This window comes from Heloderma suspectum, chromosome 4 (assembly GCF_057233095.1).
Source record: "Heloderma suspectum isolate Gila_16-S chromosome 4, 16-S_ref, whole genome shotgun sequence".
Taxonomy (NCBI): Eukaryota; Metazoa; Chordata; class Lepidosauria; order Squamata; family Helodermatidae; genus Heloderma; species Heloderma suspectum.
This window is the reverse complement of record NC_139461.1, coordinates 266,281,327-266,306,089: the sequence shown is the minus strand read 5'-3', so window position 1 is coordinate 266,306,089 and position 24,763 is coordinate 266,281,327. Positions and strand designations below refer to the sequence as shown.

The 24,763-nt window shown below is 40.6% G+C and overlaps 1 protein-coding gene across 3 annotated transcripts in view; it reads right to left on the bottom strand.

Moving 5' to 3' along the window:
• The window catches only part of IPO9 (importin 9), a 50,738-nt gene that overhangs the window by 21,450 nt on the left and 4,525 nt on the right, over positions 1-24,763 (bottom strand). Inside the window, exons 2-13 of one of the 3 annotated variants that reach the window (XM_084853740.1) lie at positions 22,508-22,616; positions 17,954-18,015; positions 14,824-14,910; positions 14,341-14,542; positions 12,564-12,652; positions 10,991-11,077; positions 8,193-8,312; positions 7,012-7,112; positions 5,601-5,659; positions 4,969-5,120; positions 3,720-3,818; positions 2,665-2,771 (exon numbers count right to left, since the gene is read on the bottom strand). In XM_084853740.1, coding sequence (XP_084709866.1) covers positions 2,665-2,771; positions 3,720-3,818; positions 4,969-5,120; positions 5,601-5,659; positions 7,012-7,112; positions 8,193-8,312; positions 10,991-11,077; positions 12,564-12,652; positions 14,341-14,401 — 875 coding nt within the window. In that variant the 5' untranslated portion in view covers positions 14,402-14,542; positions 14,824-14,910; positions 17,954-18,015; positions 22,508-22,616. The remainder of the gene's footprint in view (positions 1-2,664; positions 2,772-3,719; positions 3,819-4,968; positions 5,121-5,600; positions 5,660-7,011; positions 7,113-8,192; positions 8,313-10,990; positions 11,078-12,563; positions 12,653-14,340; positions 14,543-14,823; positions 14,911-17,953; positions 18,016-22,507; positions 22,617-24,763) is intronic. The other 2 variants (XM_084853741.1, XM_084853739.1) reach the window with 2 other exon arrangements.

Genomic DNA, 24,763 nt, shown 5'->3' with positions numbered 1-24,763 from the left:
ACACAGTGTCTGGGGTGCAATAGGATGCTGCAGATCTTCCCTCTCCATCCCGCTCCCAGCCACCATGGAAGTTGGAGAGGGATAAAAGGGGGTGTGCTAGTGGACGGAGAGGGGAGGCCAGGATATGCAGTATCCTATGGCCTCTCCGTAGCCTCTGCCCACAGAAAGGTTAAGTCAGCAAGGTGGGCTCAGAGGCCTGTCTGGCTACTTTTTGTATTTTAAACGGAGGAACGGAAGCAAAATTGCCTCTGTCTTCCTCTTGCCCTGTCTGACTCTTCTCGACAGGGCATAGGATAGGCAGAGGGCTCTGAACTCAGAGTTTTCTGTCTAACGTGAGCGCAACCCTTAGGACCATGCCCTTAATTAGATTAATAAGAGGTAGAGTAACTCTAATATCAAGCAATCTTTGGATTATCTGATTAACATGTGAATAAATATAGCTAGAAATTGGAAATACTATTCCCCATCAGTCTTGTGGCTGAACAAACTACAGAATTCTTTGTTGAAGTTAGTTGTCTTATTTAAAGAAAACAGGAGTTGGATTCACTATTCATAGGAGATGTAGGAACCATTTACAATCTATTGAAACAGACAAGATGCTGATCCTCTGTTGAATCTCATGTTTTCTATGGGCAAATTCCCATGTCCAGCTAAGCCACCCTCAGAAAAAGCCATGGTCGGTGGGTGGCTTCTTCCTTACTCCCAACAGAAGATTGCCCATTTGGTGACTTCTTGTGGCTTGTTTCTCCCTTGGTCCCTCTCAGTCCTCCAGGTCACTACCAGCACGTATCCCAGGGGATGTTGTGTCAGAAATCCTAGTTTCCTATGTCAGCATCCTTTCTGCAATTAGTCTGCTGGAGGGTTTTTTTTTAAGGCTGCTTCATGTTACACTGAAGTAATACCACCCGCCCCTAAAGCTCCTTCTCTCCTGAAGCCACCAGTCGTTTTCAGCTCCTGCCCACTTTGTGCTTATTGCTACTTTCCACTGGTCTCCGTTGCTAGCTGACAGATGTACATGAGTTACAGAATAGTGAGCAGGATCATAAAAATATGTACATTTCATGGCAGAGCAGTACACCAGAGGGGAAAATTGCACAAAATTCATGGCAGAGCAGTACAATGGAGGGGAAATTATGCAAAATTCCTAGTAGCGGTCATTTGCTCCTGCACACTTGCTCAGGACCAAAAATAAATAACTTATGAACATGTTCAGGGCACTCTCTGGTGTCCTTTCACCAAGATTCACACCAATTTTTTTTTAAATCCATCCTGAGGTTGAGAAGGGAGAATTATGGCAACACTAGCAAGATCACGAACAGCAACAGGGGTTTTTGCTGCTCTTGCCGGGCGATTTTCTAGCCACTCTTGACACCCAACGGAAAAATCACCCTGCCAGGTTCAGACGTCACACTAAACCACCCTGAGAGCAAGCCACCCTAAACAACCCTACTACAAGCCATGGGTTCTCAGAGTGGCTTGTTTGCACAAAACTAAACCACTCTGCAGCCACCCACCATAGCAACCCACCATGGCATAGTATGATGTACAAACCCAGTCTGTAGGGCTGTTCACACAACACGCTAACCCACACTTAGTGGTTGAGTGTGGGTTAGCGTGTTGTGTGAACAGCCTCTATATCTCAAATGACTGGGTGTTTTTCTCTCTTGCTTTATATTGCGATTATCTCAATGTTGGTTATTTAAATATTTTATAGTGACTGTAAGTAGGGTTGGTATTTGACTGTTCCAAACAAATAAACATGTAATTTGATTGGTCAAATATTGTCCAACGTCAAGCATTATTTTATTTGACAAAAGGGAGAGAGAATTTTACTATCGCAGAAACTACAAATGCCATCAAGGCAGCATACAGCCATTCAAATAAAAACAATATATAAAAACATAAAAGCAATAAAACCATCTTAAAATATTAAAACATTGAAACAAGATTAAAACCACATTAAACCTACTAAGATAGGCATCCTGTCTTAGTAACAGAAGCTGAATAATCATATTTGTAGAATTAAGATTTCGAATGAAGTTAGCATATGACAGACTACTATGAGACATTTTATCACCCTTTCTATCATTCACTTGGATATTGTCCAATAGGATACACACTGCTGCCCATCAACAATGCCCTTCTTCAGGTTATGGAAGACAAGTTGGACAATATGTACAATATTAAAAATGCTACCACAAATCAGGTTATTTTAATCTCCTGAGACTTAAACAAAAGGTTTTTAAGGACAATTCTAGGCTGCTGACCTGAGCTTTATTCGTTTATTCACTAGTGCCTCTAGATCACCTGCAGATGCCAGTAAGTGGGCAATCACTTACTACACTTCCCAATAAGTGGGCAATTACTACAAGAGTAATTCCGGATTTCATTTCTAACTTGATTATTCAGCTATAGAACAAAATTCTGATTTGTTTTCATTGTATCTTATCTGCAGAAACTGCCTTAAGGACATAAGATGAGCCATGGTGGATCAGACCAAAGGCCTACCTACTCTAGCATTCTGTTCCCACACTGGCCAATCAGATACCTATGGGAAGCCCATAAGCAGGTCATGACTGCAATAGCATCTCCCACTCTTGTTCCCCAGCAGCAAGTGGTATTGAGAGGCATATTGACTGATACTGAAGATAAAAACATTCTTACCAATGCTCAGCACCACTGTTTTTAGCTTGCTCAGCTTCCTGCAAGTGTCTTGTAGCTGCTGCAGCCAAAGCTGTTGCACTCTCATTCTGGAAATCAGCTGCCACAGCCTAAACGGAAGTATGATAATAGCTGACATTTTGTAGAGAACACAAGGGGGATTTTCATACCACTTTACCTTGCCAATAGCCAAGTTAGTAGCGCGTGGCCTGAGAGCACAGAGAATTTGGCCAAAATGCTAAATAAAAGTGCTTTTTGTCTTCATTCTGTATTTCATATTGACACAGATAGATGGATGCTTAGTAAAGTATCCAAAGGGAACATAGTGATGGCCAAGGATGGAGACAGAACAGGGATCAAACATAATGGCTGCCACTGACTTGTCTCTCTCCCATGCCTCCCAGCATGAGCTGACATCATCACACACAACATTTTCCTGCCCCAATTCACTGGCTGCCAAGTACAACGAAGCAGGGAAACAGTGATCAAGATGCATCACATCAACTGTTGCTTTTAACTAGATGTTACCAAAGAGAAACTGTTTGAAAGCAGCTACAATCCCCATAAGTTCTGCCCTAAGCTTCTGTCAAAAGAAGCGTTTTTGTGCTTGAAAAAAAAGTAATATGCTAACTAAAAATAGTTCTATAGCTCTACAACACAGTCTTTCCCTCCTCCATTACACTCGTGGGTCTCCTTTCAAGACAGGTCATTAACTGCTTTCTGATTTGTTTTATTTTCAGGCCAAAAACTCAACCTCTGGACCAAAGTGGCTCTAAAAAAATAGCATGACACGTATATCTATTCAATTTCCAAGCATTTGAAGCTCAGTATGTATACAATAGATGTAAGCTGAATATGAAAGGCCACCATTTACCACTGCTATTTAGATCAGAGGTGAGGAACCTGTGGCCTTCCAGAACTTGTTCGACTCCCAACAGCCTGAGCCATCAAGGCCAGTGGTTAGAGATGATGGGAGTTGTAGTCCAACAACATCTGGAAGGCCACACGTTCCCCACTCTTGGTTTAGATCTTTCAGAACACTGCATATTCTCTCTTACCAGCAATAAGTCTTGTGCAGCAATTCTAACGGTGTAAGAAAATGTATCATCATCTTCATCCTCAACAAATTGTTGTGGGTTTGCAGTCCAGACTTTTATCTGAAAAGAAATCAGTCAGCCAGCAATTTATAGGAAACTCTTTACCCATTTGGGACTACACATAACTAAACCAACTGCTATGTACTGAAATATTCCAATGTTAGTTTTCCTAGAGTGCGTCCACTCAGTGAAAAACGTGTTGATATGGTTGCAAAAGACAGGATACATCAGAAAGAATGATATACTACATCAGAATTTAATGTTCACCACTGGTCTTTTATGATCCCATATCATTTTCTTTTTTCCTTGTGCTCACTGTGCACACATCTTATAAACCTCAGTATCTGCTTCCATTCTTCTGGGTGCATGGAATGAAAAAGCTACTTTTTGTTCTTGGAACAGCACTGGTAGAAACTGTTCTCTCATTCAACATTTTTTTCCAGAACAGTTAATGCAATAACTGGTTACACCAGGGGTGGGCAACTTGTTGCTTTCGAGATGTCTTGGCCAACAACTCCCATCACCTCTCGCCATTGGCTATGCTAGCTAGGGCTGATGGGAATTGTAGGCCAAAATATCTGGAGAGCCACCAGTTGCCCACCCCTGCATTACACTAAGACTGGTTCACACAATATGACAAACCAGAGTATGGGTTGAGTGTGGGTTGTCATTGAACCATGGGTTATTGAATTGTGGGTTGTTGTGTTGTGTAAATCCAGCCATGTTAACAAACCATGGCTCTCTTCATGGGTTGTTCATGGTTAACAAACTATGGTTTGTTAGCACGGCTGGGTTCACACAACACCACGTGATTCAACAACCCACACTCAACTCGTAGTCAGCCAAAACTGTGGCTTGCCGTGTTGTGTGAAGCCAGCCACTAACAGTAATGTAGATGAAGTAAACGCTAAATGCTGCCCATACTCTAATAATCTATCCGATAAGAAGCCAGTACTGACAACCTTTTCCCCCTTATCCCTCATACTGTGGTAAGCAGTTCTTCTGAAGAAAATATGAGTTTTGATGCCAATACTCTACAATTTGGTATAGTCTGTCCTATCAGGTCCATGATATCATTGGTTATAAAGGATCTGATGAAATCATTATGGGTACTATATCTTCCACTAATTTCTAGTAACTTCAAAGCATACATCAACTGGAGTTTGAGATATGCTTTTCCTACCTAATAGTACACAGAAAATGTGCTTACCTGCTCCTCTGTGATCTGCATATATAGAATGATGTAATATATTAGCTCTGGCAAAGCTTTCTTCACTGTGCTTTTAAATTTGTGGTTTTCCAACAGAGCATGAACAAACTCAAATATGCTGAATACTAGATTTTCAAAGCCCAGAACTTCTCCTAAAATTGAAAAGTTACATTTATATTGTTTGTGAAGTGAAAAATCTAACAAATGTTATTAAAAGCTTTCAAATAATTACTTTATTGCATGACAGTTCTATTATTCTGCTGCCATATTACCAACTTTGCCAAGAGAATGAGGCCAAAATTTAAAAATTGAAATTTTAAAAACCTTTACAAATAGACCTTTTGTAGTTTTTGTTGCTGTTTTAACTACCACATTTAAAATTAACAGGAATTATTGGTGTATAAAAAGAAAACCTATTTAAAATCGTTTGGTTTCAAAGTTACTCATTGATTGACCTAACCCCCACCCCCACGGGCTTCCCCACTCCAACAAGCAGCAATTTAATCCTATAATATTCTCAACATGCTTTCCAAGAATGACTTCTTTCCTCTTTAGAGAACCATGTGTGGTGAGTTCTTCTTACAGCTACTTGGATGGATTTTCAATCAGACCTTTAGCAATGAGTTTCCTACCATCAGAATCCACTGGGTCCTCTACTTCTTCTGTGTAATTTACTTCTGTTCTCACATAGGTATAATCAAGTTAAGGAAAAATTAATTCAGTCTACAGAATACCAGATAGCGGTGCTTTTCATTTAAGCTCGAATCATTTGCAATGAAATTATTAGAATAAGTTGTGGGGGGAGAGGAAAAATGCAAACCCTTTAATTTATGAGAAAAAGAGCCAAGTACAATTTTAAAAATCAAAACCAATATCCATCAAACAGCCAATCAATATTATACTGTGGTTAATATTAAAAAGAATAGACTACATGGCTGCATATCATAGTCATCTCTGGGCTAACTGCATGTTACAGAGATGTATGGATGCTTTTTAAATTTCTTTCAAATAGCAGCTATAAGAGCCCAATTCTAAATCAGGACTACAGAGCAAGGCAAGGGCATTACCTCTTTCCACTAGCACTATTTTCCCAATGAAAATTGCTTCTTCGTAGCTGTTGTTTGCCCTTGGCAGACAATAACATGCTTTTCTTTTTCAAAAAAATACTTGAATACCTATGCCTGAAGAATTTGTATTTTACAAACTAATTTACAATATTTTAATGACTATTTGGTCCAATAAAAGATATTGTAACATTTGCTCTATGTTCCTTCTAGAGGTTTAGGGCTCTCAAGACCTGTAAAACTTTTGGTATGCAGACTGTACTGGGAATTTGGGCCATCCCTGATTTACACAGTTCACACGATTAAAAATTACAACTCAAAGAAGTCAACCCACCCAGTCTTATACTGTAGTCACAAGCTTGTTGATGCTAACATTATTAGGTAAATATATAGGCTAGGACTGAAAGGCACTGGGTTATATCCAACTGTGCTGTTCTGCCAGTGGGAGGGAACCACTAGTGGAACGCATTCCCCTTGCACACCTCCGAAATCTGTGTTGGAGGGTCCCCCAGCCTTCCGGAGCATATGTAGGGAGCTGCAGGGAGAGGAGAGGATGGGGAGTTCATGTCATGAGAGCTCAAGTCCTGCTGCACGATGGACTTCCAGTTGCATGAGGGTTGGATCAAAAATGGGGCTTTTTAGCACCCCCAAATAGCAGCAGCCCTTCTGCTGAAAAGCAACATTCCCTGAGGGACAAGAGACTGGCGCCCAAAGAAAAAACTGGGAAACGCTGCATGTGTGAAAACACTTTGAACACTTCCATAGAACCTTTTGAATCCTGGCAAGAGTCAGTAAAATATACAGAAATGACATAAAAGTATTTTATTCCCCAGTCTCAAAATTCATTTATTTTTTCTATAATGTTTGTTGCAAGTTAGAATCTACACCACAACTTGTTCTCCCATCAGCCCCACATCCCGCCTTACTACTTCCTTTCTAGGAAATCTGTTGTTACTCCAAAACAGGGCAAAAAGGGTATAAGGCTGCGCTTTCTGTAAGCGTATTCCAAACAATGGGAAGGATCTGTTGCATGGAGGAAATCATATGTCTTGGGTAGTTCTTCACTAAGGCTGTCACTGCCTGGAGGGAAAAACAGATCCTTAGAATCATTAACAGACCTTCATTTACAAAACTGATCAATATTCATTTAAGCACTACTACATTCACTTTTCTTCTTCTGCAAAATTGAAGAGGTCTTTGCCTAGCAAGCATATAGACTTATATATATTTATACTGCTGATAAACACAGATAAATACAGACACATTACAGTCTACAGACTAATTTATGTTAAGAGGTTTGTTGTTGTTGTTCAGTCGTTAAGTCATGTCCGACTCTTCGTAACCCCATGGACCACAGCACGCCAGGCCTTCCTATCTTTTAGCCTTGTGATACGTTCCATGGGGTTTTCTTGGCAAGAATACTGGAGTGGGTTGCCATTTCCTTCTCCAGTGGACCACATTTTGTCAGAACTCTCCACCATGACCCATCTGTCTTGGGTGGCCCTGCACGGCATAGCTTATGGCTTCATTGAGTTACGCAAGCCCCTTTGCCACAACAAGGCAGTGATCCATGAAGGGGTATTAAGAGGTAGTAGCCGACAAAGACCCAGTTCATGTGAGGCAGCTTTGAGAACCCTACTGGAAACATATTATGAGGATAGGTAAAACTGTAGTTGATGGAATCTGACCATTCTGAAGGATACACAGACCTTTGGGTTGCATGCAGTCATCTAGCCTTATATGCCCTGACCTCATTCTCGATAAATTTACTGTACAGTAAAATATCCTGGGATCATCTGTAACAAAGCATGCACACCACTTCCCCCATAGTACCATGCATGAATGGATAACCCATTTTTGATCCCAAGAGAAGTACTTTAACCCTATGTAAGGGCTTCTGAAAGACATTCCTTCCCTAAATGTCTCTTGGGTTGCACTTTGTTTTTTGTTTATGGTAAATCAATGGTATCTGTATGTTTCCTTAGTGGTTCCAACTTTGCTTGGTAGATTAACTGGTTTATGTTACCTTATAAAAAGAGTATTGCTATAATGTATTGAAAAGAATAATACTTAAGAACCCCATTTTTGTAGCCCACCTGCAACATCAAGATTTCAACATAAAGTTTTGTGCTCACATGATGATATATTGTATATACTCACCTTTAAAACCTCCATTTTAAGTCCACTATCTGATGTAGGACCATCTGGCATTTGCAGGGCCTGAATAAAGGCTTCAGTAAACTGCTGCACCACTGGGAAAATCAGAACTTTGGCTGCTCCCTACCAGTATAAAAGAAACGATCATTTGGTTTTTAGTTAGAGTAACTTGTAAAGTGTTCATCATTACTAAAAAAAAAAAGAATAGCTGCAAGACTAAGGGTGCAATCCTGTGAAGATAGTTGGCAGCCTCTGAACTCAGAGGCTGCCAAGTATCCAACGAAGGGCAGCTAGAGCATGGAGGGGAACTTTGCCTCCGCTCTCCAGCTGCCCTGCATTTCTACTAGACAGGCGTTATCGCCCATCTAGCAGTGGTGCTTCGGAGGGGGAGGGAAGGAGGCTGGGGCGGTCATACGAAATGTCATATGGTTGATGCCCCAGTCTCCTCCGCTCTCCACCCCCAGGAAAGCTCCCTTTTCCTGCCTCTGCGCTCTGTTTCTGAGTGCGGAGCCATAGCCAAAACTGCACTGGCTACGAGGGGGAGGGGAGCGCGGTTTTTGAGCTCCAAGGTCAGAGGCCTGTTTCTGACCTAGGAGCCTAGAAACCAAACAATCCTATGTCCCCCAGATGCTGTCCAGGGGCCTTAGGTTTGCTCTCTAAGTACTTATTAATTCCACTCTCATACGTGTTCCTTAAAAAGATTTAGCTAATTACAAATGATGTGGACTTCAAAGTCATACATAACCTCTAAGTTTGCTTTATTTGTCACTTAACTGACTTAGATGGCTTCCCGGATTCTAGCTACTCAATGGTAAAGCATAACACGCTTTTATGAATTCAACAGATGTTCTCAAAACGCAGCAACATTCTGATATAACACGAACAAACTTGGAGTAAATCTGTTACTGTAAAAGTCTTGCACCTAACAGAATCTGGATGCCCATAACTGTTCAACAAAATACTAGACAAATATTGACTTCTAGTCTTATTTGCTCCCAAAGCCTGCAAAGGAGAGCTCCCATTCTGACCCAAACCACGTATTGCCAAAACAAACTATTATCTTCTAGATAGCTCAAATTAAATTCTAGCCATTTTCTTTCACTTTGTAATAAGTGCACTCTGCCACTAGAATTATCAGGACCAAATCTGTGCAGCTGCAGCCTCTGGCACCAGAACAGTAAGGTCAACCTCAAATGGAGATAGTCATACCATATCAGTTTACCCATGCTTATAACTACCACTTCCAACAATAGCCAGGAAGGGGCTCAGCTTGCCCTTGGCCTACCTCTATCTCTTCTCAGTACAGTGATGTTGGTTTTCTGGAAAACGCTGAATTGGGCGAATTTGCATAGGGTCATTTGCATGGGGAAATTTTCAGATACCTTAGACAGTGATCTTATTTAGCACATTTATTTTATTTGTATTTAGTAAACAAAAAAAGTTTAAAAAGTACTCCATGTTAATTTTTTTGTTCCACTACACAAGTATTTGACTTGAATATTTGAGGGGGGAAATTAAACCACATTTAATGTGATCTAAATGTTTCATTATGTAGCTTTTTTATTGTAATACTTGTAAAAAATTAAAAAATGGCATATACTCCCCTTACATTGTTTAAACGTAAGAAAAACACACGCAAAGGTATTGAAAACTATTGGCACACTAATTCAGACTTCCCCAACCTGGTGCCCTAGAGATGTCTTGGACTGCAACTCCCAGCATACACACCCAGCCATGCTTACTGAAGGATGCTGGGTGTTGTAGTCCAACACATTTGTAGAGCACCAGGTTGGGGCAGGCTGCACTAATACATTTTAGCAACCCAAACAACTGTGCATGATATCCTGACAACTACTTATCTATTTCAAGAGGTCAATTCTCTTCCACTGAGGTTGTTGAGGTACCTTCATTTTCACTGCCACTACTTTTCACTGCCACTACTTATTAGTTCTATTTTACATGGAGACATATTTGTATTTCAATGACATATATGTATTCTCTCACGTACTTGCTAGGGATAATTCTTGATAACCCGAAAAATATTCATTACAACTTTGAAGCTATCAAGCTTGTCTAATATTGTATATGCAATTGCCACTCATTCGTTGTTTCAGCAGAAAAATAAAAGCACTGGAATTTTATTCTGGAAAATTTTCCAGCCCACATCACTGCCTCATAGTGTTTCACCAGTTGCCTTTAAACACCCTCGGTGAATGGCTTCCTCCTTCTCATGACATCACCAGCTGGCTTCCATATTTCAGCCAGCCTCACCAGAACCCCACAGCCTGCTACAGTCAAGCAGAATACTCAGAGAACTGGGCCAGCATAGCAGCTGCCCTTAAGAACATGAGAAGAGCTATGCTGGATCAGACCAAGAGTCCATCTAGTTCACACAGTGGCCAACCAGCTGTCGACCAGGAACCACAAGCCCTTCCTGGAGGTTGCTCGGTGTGTCCTCTTGCACACACTATAACCAAGTGAAACGTTTCTTGATAGTGACACTAAAGAGCAAAAGAAAGTGCCAGTGCTTCAGTTTAAGTCTTCCTCTAGTTGCAGAGCAAACACATTTTTCACCTACAAAAGTCACATTTCATACAGCAGAGGCCAATAAGTTACAGAGCAGAGAGTTTGGGTATAAGTAACTCAAGTTCAGGCATGATGCTGAGCGACATGGTGTATTTGTCATTTTACCTATCATACCTCACAGAATTAATTCAAGAATAGATGATCCCTTGTGTAAGAGAAATAATATTACACCACCACAATCAACACAACTCATGAACAAGAAATAAACTATTTACCTTTTCCAGTTCCTCCATATTACAGATCATATGGGCACACGTGGTGAAGATTTCTACAGCACGTGACCTTGTACGAATACCATACACCTAACAAAAGAGAAACAACTTGTCAAAAGATGAAAATGGTTGATATTTGTCAGTATGTTATCAGCAGTTGTCACCCACAATACTAATGTATGGTCAGATGAGGACCCTTTTATTCACCCAGGCCTTTTGAATGACTTGTAATTCTAAAATCAGGACTCTCAATGTCTAATTTACAATTTACTGTACATACCTGATGCTAAATTGTTTTATTCCATTTCCTCTATTGTTAAAAACATCATTTTATGATGCTATTTATTGTTCTGTTATATTATATTTTAATATTGTATTTTATTCTTTTATTTTTGGGGAGCCACACAGAGAACATATGTTATTGGACAGCCTATGCAAAAATAAATAAATAAATAAATAAATAAATAAATAAATAAATAAATGGACAAAACAGGTCCCAAAAGCAGTGATGGAATGAGCTTATGAGGCAGACAGAGTTGAAGGAGCCATCGCATAAAACAGTGCTGCTAACCTGTAACTGTTGTTCTTCAGATAGCTTTCTATGCAGTCAAACATCGGAATGCTGCTGTTCAGACCACACGTGAGATGTTCTATGAAGCTCTGGAAGTAAGGAAGTGAAATACCCCTTCTCCTTACCCATGTGCTTTCATATCTGTTCCACAAAATGGGTCAGCATCTTTCTGTTCAGTTTCTATCCCTGACCATTAATGAGGACCCTATAACCTTAGTGACCACCGGGGCCATCTCCTTTTGGGAGGGTAAAATGGGCAGGATGTGTGACTGTACAGAGCACAACTCAAAGAACAAGCATTACAGGTAGGCAACCTTAATTTACACTATTACACAATAATATTGTGTGTGTAAACCTATTTTATTCTGTTTTGGAATCAATTCTTACAGTGCATTTGTCTTTCAGCACTGATTCTTTTCTATGACTTCATCCCATTTTATTTTCTCCTTGCACCCAAGTGTCCACATACCTTGAGCTATGGTATCTGCTCTGTTGCCAGTGGAGAGTGTGGGGGTAGTCCTTGATATTGCTAATGATGTATTTATCCACAACAGTTTAGGCAAGGAAATAGAAAGCCAATCCCCAAAGGCACCTGCTCTGCCTATATACCATCTAGAAGTGACCACACAGAGGGCCACTGGCTATTTGTAGCAGAGCCAGTATACCAGGTGCATGCCTACAGCAGGGGTGGACAACTTGTGGCCCTCCAGATTTTTTTTGCCTACAACTCCCATCAGACCTAGCCTGCATAGCCAATGGTGAGGGATCATGGGAGTTGTAGGCCAAAGCATTTGGAGGCCCCCCGGCCTAGAGGATCATTCTTTCCACACTCTTACATTTCAATTTTTAATTGAACCTCAAAGGACATTTAGAAGAGAAACTACAGGAAATCTATATTAACTACAGACATTACAAAATCACAGTAAATCTAAACATAATGATACTTCATAAATGTAGAATCTATGATATTCCTCCCAAAGAGAAAACAAGTATTTTCACCCATACCTCCGCCATTGTAAAAATCTTATACATCTCAGGTAAAATAACTGGAGCAACGAGGGGCATCTGTGTGTCTGTCACCTCCCGAGTGAACTCTAGGAAACAGCAAGATAACAATATGTTTACATAATCAAAGTATACTTCTGCAGAGATTAATCAGGGGTAGCATCTTACTTCCAGATTGTTCATCCATTCTAATGGCATACAGATTCAGAAATGGGCAAGGAAGAGAAGAATTTAATTTCCCCTTATGATTACATGAATCAAAAGTCTAGTTCACACAGGGGTGGTAAATCCGTATCTGGGGTGTATTGCTTCAGATTGCAGGTGGAGGGCTCATTTTATCAAAGGCTCCTCCATACATAAACGTTATTTGAATGTAGAGGATTAGATTGTTAGACTGAATACTTTTTGCCTAGCCTTCTTGCCAGCATCTAAACCAGACAGTTTTACCACCTCAGTAAGAACTAGGCCTATATCTATTCTGAAAGTAACTGGGAATTAAGTATTAACTTCCTCAATATTAAGTGCTTTGAACCTATCCATGTCATGCACACCCCAATTCTCAGCCTGTCTGGCCAAGGCTTGACAGACCTATGAAAAGGAAAGGTTCCTCTTGTGCAAGCACCGAGTCATTAGTGATCCTTAGAGGGATGCCATTTTTCCTCGGCGTTTTCCTAGCAGACTGTATAGTGGGATGGTTTGCCATTGCCTTCCCCAGTCCTAACTACTTTTCCCCTAGCAAGCTGGGTACTCATTTTACCAACCTCGGAAGGATGGAGGGCTGAGTTGACCTGAGCCGGCTACCTGAAAACCAGCTTCCGCTGGGATTGAACTCAGGTCGTGGGGAGAGTTTCGGTTGCATTACTGCTGCCTACCACTCTGCGCCACACGAGGCTCTTTGACAGACCTATAGATGTTAGCAAATTCATTATGAAAATCCCCAGATCTATGATGGTGAGGTCCATCAACACAGCCATGACAGGTTGCCTTTCATCTTGAATTCTTAGTAGTATATACAGCTTCTACCTTTAAAAAAACCCAGCCTAAAATATCTTACATCCTCCTTTCAGTCTGAGATATGAGAACTCAATGTGGCTTCAGAGAAAGGTATGGGGACAGAAAGTTTAAATTTTAAAAAGTTCAGTCTGACCTTACATTACAACTTCTGAACAAAATGCATTTTTCTGTTTTCAGTTATCATTTATGAACATGAGGGTCATACAGCTAGATACCCCTGCTAAACAGATGTACTAGTGACTGTATGTTAGAAAGTGCCTAAAGTGAGCTGGTTTTCGTGACATGACAGTGCACCGTGGGTTAATTTACCTGTGGGGGATGTCGTGTTGTGCCAGGTATCCGTAGGCACCCAGCTTGTCATGGATTGTTCTGTGAACCCAGGTGGCAGGGGTTCTTTGGGGGTTAGACAACTCTCAAATAACCCTAAAACAAGTCATGGGTTACTTGAGAGAGAGCTGTTGTGTCTTGCAAACCAGGTCAGTGAGTTATCTGCTCAAAATGTAATGTAATCGACAGCTTCACCTATTTTTACATCCCAGTTCTTGACCACTTTGCAGCTTCCACAAACTTGTACGAGGAGGAGGAATAGGGTGGGTGGATGTTAAGCTATTTCTACATTTGAAACCTCAGTATGAACTGTGTTTCTAAAGGCGGACAGAATAGGGATTACCACATTTCTCAACTTTTTAAAACATCAGCATATTGAAATGTTTTGGAAGCCCAGGTCAAACTCCCCAGTTAAGACTATACAATACATACATACCTGTAAGGACTCGCATAGCTCCATGCACTGCATTCAGATCCCCACTGACCAGCATTTCCATTAACAGATTGAAAAGCTCAGGCCAAGCTTCAGGCCAGTCCCAATGAGCTATTGCTGAAACCGCATAGGCAACACTTGAGCGTACTTTGCTAATTGATTCTCTCAACCCATTGGGAAGCAGTTCCCTAATAGCAGCTTTTGCCTGTGGAGGAAAGTGGGGAGAAGCTTAGTAGGGGACATCTATTATTTCCACAAGACTATAGCATTTGCAGATGCTGCACTATCCCTAGTTACATACCAGTAACTATCTAGCAAAAACTGTCCTAGAGAAAAGGCTACTCAATACATTTAAATGCCTTTAACATATAAGTGGTATATAAATCGGTTGGTTAAACAAACAGACAAATACATGGAAACCAAGAAAATGCAGTGTTATTCTAAACTTGGACACATGTCACTGAGTATTTAAAATAAAAACATTACCCTTTCTGTAGTCTCAGGAGGCCTAAACTTGTCTGATTGGGAACACCAGTGAGTTTCCACATATTGTTTCAAAATCACAGATGCCAGCTGTGGAAAAAAAAAACCCAAGGAAAATGAAATAGAACCAAAATACTGATATTTAGGATTAATTTCAGCTACCCCTTTATCTCTTATATGGCTCACAGAATGGGCAAAACTCTCAAAATTAGAGAGATACATGCTAGTTCAGACGCAGTCTGCTTCTTTGGTACCACAGTAAAATTTTTAGCCATGATATACCCAATCTCATATCTGCAAGAAGACTAGGATTTTCTTGTGTTCTTGTCACAGGAGAAAGGCAGGTGTACAGAGTCAAGGAGATAGATTCAAAAATCAGTTTTTACAAGCCCGTCATACTGCCTTGCCTGATACTATGTTTAAAAGTTTATTTTATTTAATTCTTCACAGCACAACCTTAATCCTGAACAAGAGTCCTTGTACTATAGCACTGCTGACAGCAACATTTCAAGGCAGTCACACACCTTTGGATTGACACAATTCACTCTAAGAAGCACTTTATTTCAATTAGAGAGATTTAAGCATGTGCTTAAGTTTCTCTCATCCACTAACGTTGTGCTTAACTTTACCTGGATCACGCTTAACATGTTTAAAACTGAATATGCTTATTCATGACAGTGTATTTTAATCCCAAGAAAGGCATAATTACACCAGAAAATGTGAAGTACTTCAGCAACAGCTTAGTTTATGCTATCTCCTGCTCCTCGAAGTAGCTAGTAATCCCTTCTAGGGCTAAGTACTCAGGAAGGTGGTTGCCATACAAGCTAGGATCTCTTAGATCAGAGGGATTATCTGGATCCATTTCAGTCAAGCTTTATTATTTATTTTAATTTAAAACACTACTTTGTGCAGTTCAAAGAAAATTTGGGACTGATTTTGGCATTAAGTCTGCCCTGGTAGCCCTGATGGATTATCTATGCCAGAAGGCCGGGGGCGGGGGGAGGACAGTCCTGCTAATTCTCTTGCAATATCATTGACTATGGCATCCTTCTTGTTAGATTGTCTGGGTTGATTGGGGGCACTGTTTTACACTGGTTCTGCGTCTACCTAGGCAGAAGGTTCTAGAAGGTGGTGCTAGAGGACTACTTCTCAGCTCCATGGCATTCCTACTATGGAGTTCTGCAAGGACTGATCTTGCCTGCCCATCCCGCCCGCACCATGCCCTTTAACAGCTACATGAAACAGCTGAGTGAGATCATCTTGGGATTTGAAGTGAAGTGTTGTCAGTATGCTGATGACACCCAACCCTATTTCTCCTTTTCATCTAATTCAGGTAATGCAGCAGAAGTGCTGAGCCAAGAAGTGTGGGCTTGGTAACGGACTGGTTGAGGGCCAATAAACTGAAGTCAATTCAGACAAAAGAGATGTGCAATTGGTAGCTGGTTCTTCTGCCCTTGATAGCAGTTCTCAATCTACTGGATAGGTTTGCCTTCCTGTTGAAGGACCGCGTTCGCAGTTTCAGGATGCTCATTAATCCAACTATGTCACTAGAGGCCCAAGCAGCTTCTGTGGCATTGAGTGCCTTTCACCAGCTTTGTCTAATATGCCAACTGTGATCCCTTTTAGACAGAGACAGCCTTGCCTTGGTTATTCATGCTCTGGTAACCTCCAGGTAAGGCATTGTACATGGGGCTGAATTTGAAGACTTTCCAGTTAGTTCAACATACTTCTGCTAGACCAACACCGATGCAAACTGTCCTGCTGCTTGAAGCAGCAAAGCACATGCGCTCCTGCTAGCCACCATTGCCACTGGCCCCTTCTCCCCTGCCCAGCATCTGGTCCACCCCCCCGCACCACCCATCACATCTCCCTCCCTCCTCATCCACCTGCCTACCTGTCTGTCTCCCTCCCCTGCCCTGCCCCCCTCCTACCCCTACTTACTGCATTGCCACTGCTGACTGCTCTGCAGGGCAACTGAAGCTCTCTGAAGAGCCGGATTGGCCAGAGAGGTGGCCACACCCAAATGCCTGGCTCTGAGGGGTCCTTCCTTAGACCCAGGCATTGTACGAGGGGGTGTCCCTGGGGATTGCCTGTACTAAGACATGGCACTGGAGGTGGCAGCAAAGGGAAGGAGTGTGGCAGTGACAGGCCCTCCTGGTGGGGGGAAGCGCACAATGTACTGCTCCTTCTGCTCCGCCATCTGAGGCAGGAACTTCAACTAGCTTCATGGGAGGGCCAGCCCTGCGCAGGACTAATTGGGATCAGGCTTTGGGGACACATCTCACCAGTCCTTAAACAGCTGCACTTGCTCCTGGTCCATTTTCAGCCACAATTCAGAGTGGTGGTGTTGACCTTTAAAGACCTTCACAGCTTAGGACCAGTGTGCCTGAAGGATCAATTATCTCCACAGCCTACTCATGCAGATTACTGAGGTAATCAACAGATGCCCTTCTCCAGGGCTCACCACCCACCACCAACTGAGATATAGTGGGTGATGAGCAGGGAAAGAATTTCCTTGGTGGTGATACCCAAATGAAGAATTTCTTCAGGGATGTTTACCTGACACAAACATTGTTGTATTTTCAGTGTCAGACAAGTACCTTTATTTTCCCAGGCTTTTAAAAGAACGTTTAATCCTTGATTGGTTTTGTGCTGCTTTTACTTGCTGTTCATTATATTTTGCAACGTTGATTATTTTACTGATTACTACTTGTATAAGGCATCTTAGGAAATTTTATTTTGGAATATGTGGCAAAAATTTATTATTAAACGAACAGCACACAGCCTCTTTTAATTAAAAAATGCTAGTAGCACCTCATATAATGTGTCAGAGTTCCTCCCTGTGCTTTAAGAAATTATAACTTTCAATAAGATCAATGTTGTTCCAGTGAATGAGTGAGGAATATGTACAACTCTACAAGCTCCATAGAGATCTAAAGTTTGTGTAGCTCATGGTTATTATGATATCCAACATCCTGAAAAACCCATGCAGGGGGCAGGGAGGAAAGGGGAATTGTAATGTAGGACAGTGCAAAGCTTCTGTACTAAATTAGTTGATGACCTTGTTGTAAGGATCACAGGAAACTACTCAGTAAATATTTTAACACCTTTCATTAATTTAGGAAAGACTGACCTGACGAATGGCCAGTGCTCCTTGGGGATCTACAGTCAATTCTGCCAAGTGAACACCGAATTCTGAAATAATAAAAATCAGTATGAACAGGCAGTAATGCAATATAATCAGTTTCAGAGGTCATAATGCTGAAGAAACTCCATTGGCATTTCTTCTTCATTTGTAACCCTTTATTCCTTGCACAAATTATTCCCCACAGTTCTTGCACTGGTACTTCTTTCTATCACCCATTTAACTGAAAAATCCTGTGGACAAAAGGATCTTTTCAGCCAAACAGATGATAAAGTTAACAGAAAATAGCGTAGAAGGAGTTACATCTAAAATTTGAGCTATTTAAAGAAAGGGATGCTTTGTCGTGTGAAAAATTGCTTTTATTCCCCCACCCTCATACTACCCGAATAAAGGTGATAAAGAATAATCCATTCCCAATTATACAAGCTCCATAGTAACATAATGGAGAGCTCAAGCTGTACATGTACCCCTTTATTCAAGATAAGAAAAATAATACACAAGAACAGCAAACAAACAAACAAACACCCCCCCAACATACTTTCCTATCCATTCTTTAATACCTATTAAATACCAGATATTTCAACCAAGTGATTTAGAAAGTAAAGAGTTCACCACTTGGGTAAATTGAGGCTTTAATGTTATAAGCTTGCGTACATTTACTTGGAACATACTTCTAAATTATGTATGTATGTATTTATTTATTCATACACTGCCTTTCAAGGCAAAAAGACTTCACAAAGCAGCTTAAAACACAGCTTTGTATAAATATGTTTACACAAAATCAATAAAAATAAGTAGTTCTCCCTTCCAGTTCTAAAACTAAGATTCCAGTACATGAATGATTACATAAGAGGAGTTTATGAGATAGGGGATCCTGATTCAGAGCAAAAGTTTGAACTGGATTATTTTTGGAGACTGTGTCTAAGCACTTGCCATGGTCCAGTCATGACCTAATTGGGAATATGGCAGCAGTTGCTCCACAGTTGTTTTTCATGAACAGAAGATGTAGCCATTGTTATCCCAGCATGTGGACCAGGAGTTCTTGATGAACCAGTAAAGCTCTCCTTAGAAGAGCTCTGTAACCCACAGCCAGGACTGCATGATTCAGGCTATCCCTTGTTTCTGCACTTGGGCTTATAGCAGACACCATTGGGAGTGAATGTGAACAAATCAGCTATATGTATCTTGTAAAAATTCTGCTTATCGTTCCAGTAGCAGTACATTGCAGGCCCACAATGCTACGTCCTACCAGCTCCACCTCTGCAACTTCTTCTCTCCCACTCCCCAAGACCTAAGAGAGATTATTTAATGCTCTGTTACCAGTTCTTTAAAAAGAAACAAAGGTGGTATATGGGAAATAGCAGGATGCATGAATTGTTGTAGACAAAAGGTATGCTGAGCAATTGTCTCTTGAGAATCAAGTACCTGAAAACACCTCCTGACCAATGAGTTGAAGCTAAATCCACATTTGAGTCAGCACAACTATAAAGGCTTGCAGACTCCTCTCCTCTCCCTCCCTGAAATGACTACTACCATCATCACTAGTTCTGAATATGTTGCTGTTAAAGAGTACCAAGTAATAATAGTTGAGCTAAGTAAAGAAATGCAGCACATGATTACCAGGCTTAGAGAGCTTTATTGGCATAGTCTGCATTATACAAGTCTTGTCAATCTTGTAAAAAATAAGGGTTAATTATGTTTGACAAATAAGTGCGATCAAGAGGACAATGTACAGAGATTTTAATTAACAACAGTATTTGATGCTAAAAAGTCATATATCCGGTATATGTTGAAGATAGATAGAAAAATATTTAAGGTTAATGAAATACAAAAGGAAATAACTGCTTATCAAAGCTCAACGAATTGGTACAGACAAGCAGGATAACCTGCACTAGTGAACTGCAAAGTCATCCAGAAGTAGAGATATGCAGAATTATTTGTCCTATTTACTCTTATTCACATTGTAACAAATCATTAACATGCATTGAACCAAGCAGGTGCATTTGTCCTAAACTGCATTTGCAATTTGTAAATTGCAATTGCAAATTACAAATTAAATTACAATTGCATTACATATTTTGTATTTTTAAAAGGACTGCCCAGAGAAGCTGCGCTTTCCAAGATTTGAAAAACCTGAATTTGCTTTGTGGGCAAACTATTCATTATGGCTTGGCTGACTACAGGATCAGATTTTGAATGTTGGAATGCTTATTCTAGTTAACATTTTACGGATCATCTATCCTAGATGTGGGTGACAGGATGCTGGACAGACTTAAATCTATATTCCCTGGCTAGATTCCCAGGCCAACAAATGACCTGTTTAGTCCTTCCCTCCCTTCCCTCTTGAGGAAGCTGTTTACCCAGAAACTGCAAGTAAATCTAGATGCATGCATGGCAGCAGGGCAGTTCCAAAGCGATACCTTCTATGAAGAATTTACTTGTGGCCCAGGTCAATAATCTGTACCTGGAAATCTGCCAGAGAAACTGTACTCTCTCCCCTATTCAGATGTTTGTGGCCTATTTTCATTTTTAATGTTGAACAAACATAGGTATGTAGGACAATCACAGCCCTGTCCCATACTATTTGCAGTCCCCCTTAGTATACAACCCTGTACCACTTCTTTTTGGACTATCGAAAGTCCAAAAAAGCCCATCATAAGTGGGTGTGGGGAAGGGAAAGTTCCTGCATCACTCCTTCTGCATTGCTCCTCCTCTCTACGAATCCAAATGTATGTGGCAGAACTGATGCCAGCTTTCCAGCCTGCTGCAGCATTGCCTATCTGCATCTAATACCCCTTCATCATGTGAATTACTAGAAAAATGAAAACCTTGAATTCTGCTTCCACTGAACTCAGTGAGTTCAGTAAATATTCATACCTGTAAAATTGCTTTAAAAACAAAAATAATTATTGCTCAATTTGGAGATAAAAGAGGAAACCAGAACATAGGTTTCATCACTCAGGAGTTATTGATACTAAAACTGCTTGCTCAGTAAAGTCCAGTGATGTAAGAGCTATGAGCAAGGAACTCTCTAAAGAAGTAGGCTTCTGAACTCCTGAACGTCTCTGCAGTAGCTCACAGTAGCTCACTTAGGGTTGGACCCAAAAGTCACATGAGCAGAAGTCTGCTTGCGCAACAGGACTCCCTCTATGGGACTTCTGTGTACTCTCCTTCCCTTCTGCAGCCTCTCATACCGCCCCCCCAATCTGCTCTGGAGGATCCTCCAGTCCTATGGGGCAGACTTAGAGGCATGCAGGGGCTGCAGGGAGGAGGGGAAATCTGTTCTGCCAATAGTTTCCTTTCCACTGGGGGAATAAAACCATATGTACAACCTTAAATGTGCCATAGTAGATAAAACAATTTCCATTTTAAGTAAAGTCAGGTAAACCAGAGCAGACTGTTTTGATTATTATCTAGGGTGAAAGAGGGAGCAGCATCAAGTGGACTGCGGAGTTCCATAAACTGTTTTGTGCCTCTCAAAATTAAAGGGCAGCTCCATACTTTACTCTGCAAACGCAACTGAATGTATACTATTGTTACACTAATGTTTCTTGCAGCAAAAATGTAAAGTGTAGACATCATACATGTGGCTTGAAAGATCTAGGTACATGAGTGTGGGAATTCTGGTACGGTCAGTCAAGTGTTTGAAATCCACACTCCTTGCGTTTAATGTAAGAAAAACCAGTGTAACACCAGAGTACACACAGCAATTACATTTGTCTTATAAAATGTGGAGTTGCCTTAAGTAAAGAGTTCTGGAGGAAGACTGACTTTTGGGAGTGGTCTATTAATGAAGCCAAATGATGTAATAGTGACTTTATGCATCCCAGAAAGTGCATCCTTTTCCCCTCAAAAAATGCAGCTATCTTCACTGGAACAGCTGGGGATTTCATACAGGAGTCAGCATTTTATGGATAGCACAGTGTTGGAAAGGATTAATTCCCAAACATTTCCTATTTAACTCACATAGTAATTGCATACTAAACTTAGAAGGGTTAATTGTTGGCAAGGCTGAACCTGTTTTATGTTTTGAAAACATATTTTTGTTTTATTTGAGCTGCTGATGACATGGCTAAATAACTTTTTCAGGAGGTGTAAGCTTTCATGGATGTGAGCTAATTCTCAACTAGAGAATTATGGTGCCAGAACCTTGCTTTAAATCTCTCACTTTGTCTACAATAAAACTGAACTGCAAGTTAGTACAAGGTGTCAAAAATTGTACTTTCTTGCCAGCTAAACTCATATTTATATTCTTCTCATGAGTCCTTTTCCTTCAATTAATTAGAAATACAGTAGAGTGTATAAAGTATAATTCTGTTGTGGACCAAAAGTTCAAAAGGAGTCCTTATCTTTCTTTCTTCAAATGCTCCTGAATATTGATGGGATACTGTTCCTACGTAGGAGCACGACCATCCGAAGCAAAGGAAGCTGCATTGTTAAAGGTCTTCTTGTTCAGAAATATGCAGATCGACATGTACTTTAGGCATCAACCTACTTGTGGAACCAAAGCCAAGACTAGTAGTAAAAAACTGCACAACTGGCCTTTATCCGAGTTCAGGCTCCATCATCTAGGCTCAGTGAACACCACATACTCAGGACTGAGTCTTGATCCCCGAGGGCTCTCCCTTCGCAGAACAGTGTTTAGGCTATACTGGAAGAGATCCAGAAAACCTCAAATGAGAATTGGAAAGCAATGTCTTCCTCAAGTTCCAAGTTAGTGGAATCATTATATGATCACTAACTCCTTGTAATCATAGCCTAGGAGTAATCTGAACTCAAGAAGGCTGTGGAGGTTCTGAACCAGTTCTGGATATCAGTTTTGGATTGGATATGGGCAAACAAGCTTAAAGGTAATCAAGACAAGATGGAAATATTGTTTGTTGGTGGATTTGGCAACCTGGGAGTCCCATCCATTTTGGATGGGAATACATTCTCCCTTAAAAATCAGGTTCTGGGTTATGGAGTGCTCCTAGATCCAGTCTGCACCTGGAGAGTAGTGGCGGTGACTAGGAGTGCTTTTAATAGCTTCAGCTGGTACATCAGTTGCACCCTTTTCTATAGAAGTCAAATCAAGATGAAATTACTGTGATGTCCCCTACATAGGTTGCCTCTGAATTGAAGAAAATTCAGAAACTTCAATTGGCAGCTGCATTTCAAACCAAAGGGCTTGCACGTTGGATCATCTCTCTCCAATATTATCCCATCCTCATTGGTTTCTAATTTGTTTATCAGCTCAATTCAAAGTGCTGTTTTTGACCTTTAAAGCCTTAAATGGAATAGGGCTGGGTAAGAACCTGCCCCAAATACAGAGGGCAACTTTGGAAGCTCTGCTCTATGCCCCACTGCCAACCAACAAGGCAGGTGGGCACATGAGACAAGACCTTCTGTATTATGCTACCAAAGTTACACTATGCCCTCCTAAGAGAGGTCCTCTTGGCTCTGTTAGTAGTAAGCACACATCTTTCAGTGAGCCTTTTTGGGCACTGCATTCAACACCTGCCATTTGTTGACATGCATAACATCAACAAATGACACTGCTATTTTAAATTTGGATTGCTGTTTTAAAATTGTTTGTGTGTATGAATTTTTTAGTTTAAATGTATACACTGATGTTGATTTATATTTTGTTAGCTGCTTTGAATATTTCCCTGAAATAGAAAAGCAGGACAAAAATATTGTGAAATAAATGAAACCAAGTAAAATGAGAAATAATTGTTTACAGCAAAGGTCAAACTATATTAGCATTGCAAAGGCAACAAACGTATATAATGAGCTAAGGGTATATCACTACTGAGAGGCAATACTGCATCCAAACTGTGCTTTTAATGAAACCAGGTACTTTAACTTAAACACGTAACATCAGGAGTGGCATCCTTAGTGCCTGCTAGTTGCTAACATTCTTGCATAGATTTTGGACTAGATGGACCTTGTTCTGATCCCCCAAGGTTTTAATAAAGAGTTTGTATTCAGAATAATCTAGCACAGATGTAGGCCGTGCAAAACTGAAGTCAGCCCACCCTGTTCTAAAGTTCTACATAATGCAGTATTTGAGATAATTCCAGTAACCTTCCTTGATTTTGAGAGCTGGTGTAGCACAGCTGCTAAGACTGCAAACTAGGAGTCCACAATTCAAATTTAACCTCAGCCACAAATTCACTAAGGATGCAATCCTATGCATATTTAGACAGAGAAAAGCCCTAAAACTTCCAGCATTCCCCAGCCAGGACTTTTTATGTCTAAACATGCATAGGATTGCACCCTAAGTGGCCTTAGGCAAGCCATATTCTCTTTCTCCCCATCTACAATATGAAAATGCTGTTATACCTTATGGGTCTCCAGTAAGGATTACTGAAAATGTGCATGAAGTACTTTCACCATTCAATAAGTGCTATAAATACTAAGTAAGAGGTCAATAAATTTCATCAGTTCTCTCAAATAAATAGTTTTATACCATTCAGTAAAGAGGCATCAGAGCTACCTTCATCTTTCAAACCAGATAGTTTCTTATGTGTTCGATGCAAGTACAGTTTCTTCTGTGGGCACTGATCTGTCAGTTACATATTTTTCTCTCTTATTTCTGCTTTATGCAGGTATTTTTGTAGTTCCAGTTGTAACAACATTGTACAATATAGGCAGTAAACTCTTAAACTGTTCTGTTTAACTGAGACTGCAATTCTGTATTCTTTTATCTAAAAGTAAATCCTTTTGAAGACAATGGAGTTTCACAACTTTGGGATCGCCACTGAGAACGCTGCTCCACATACTCTTGCCATGTAAACTCAGCACACAGATGGTGTA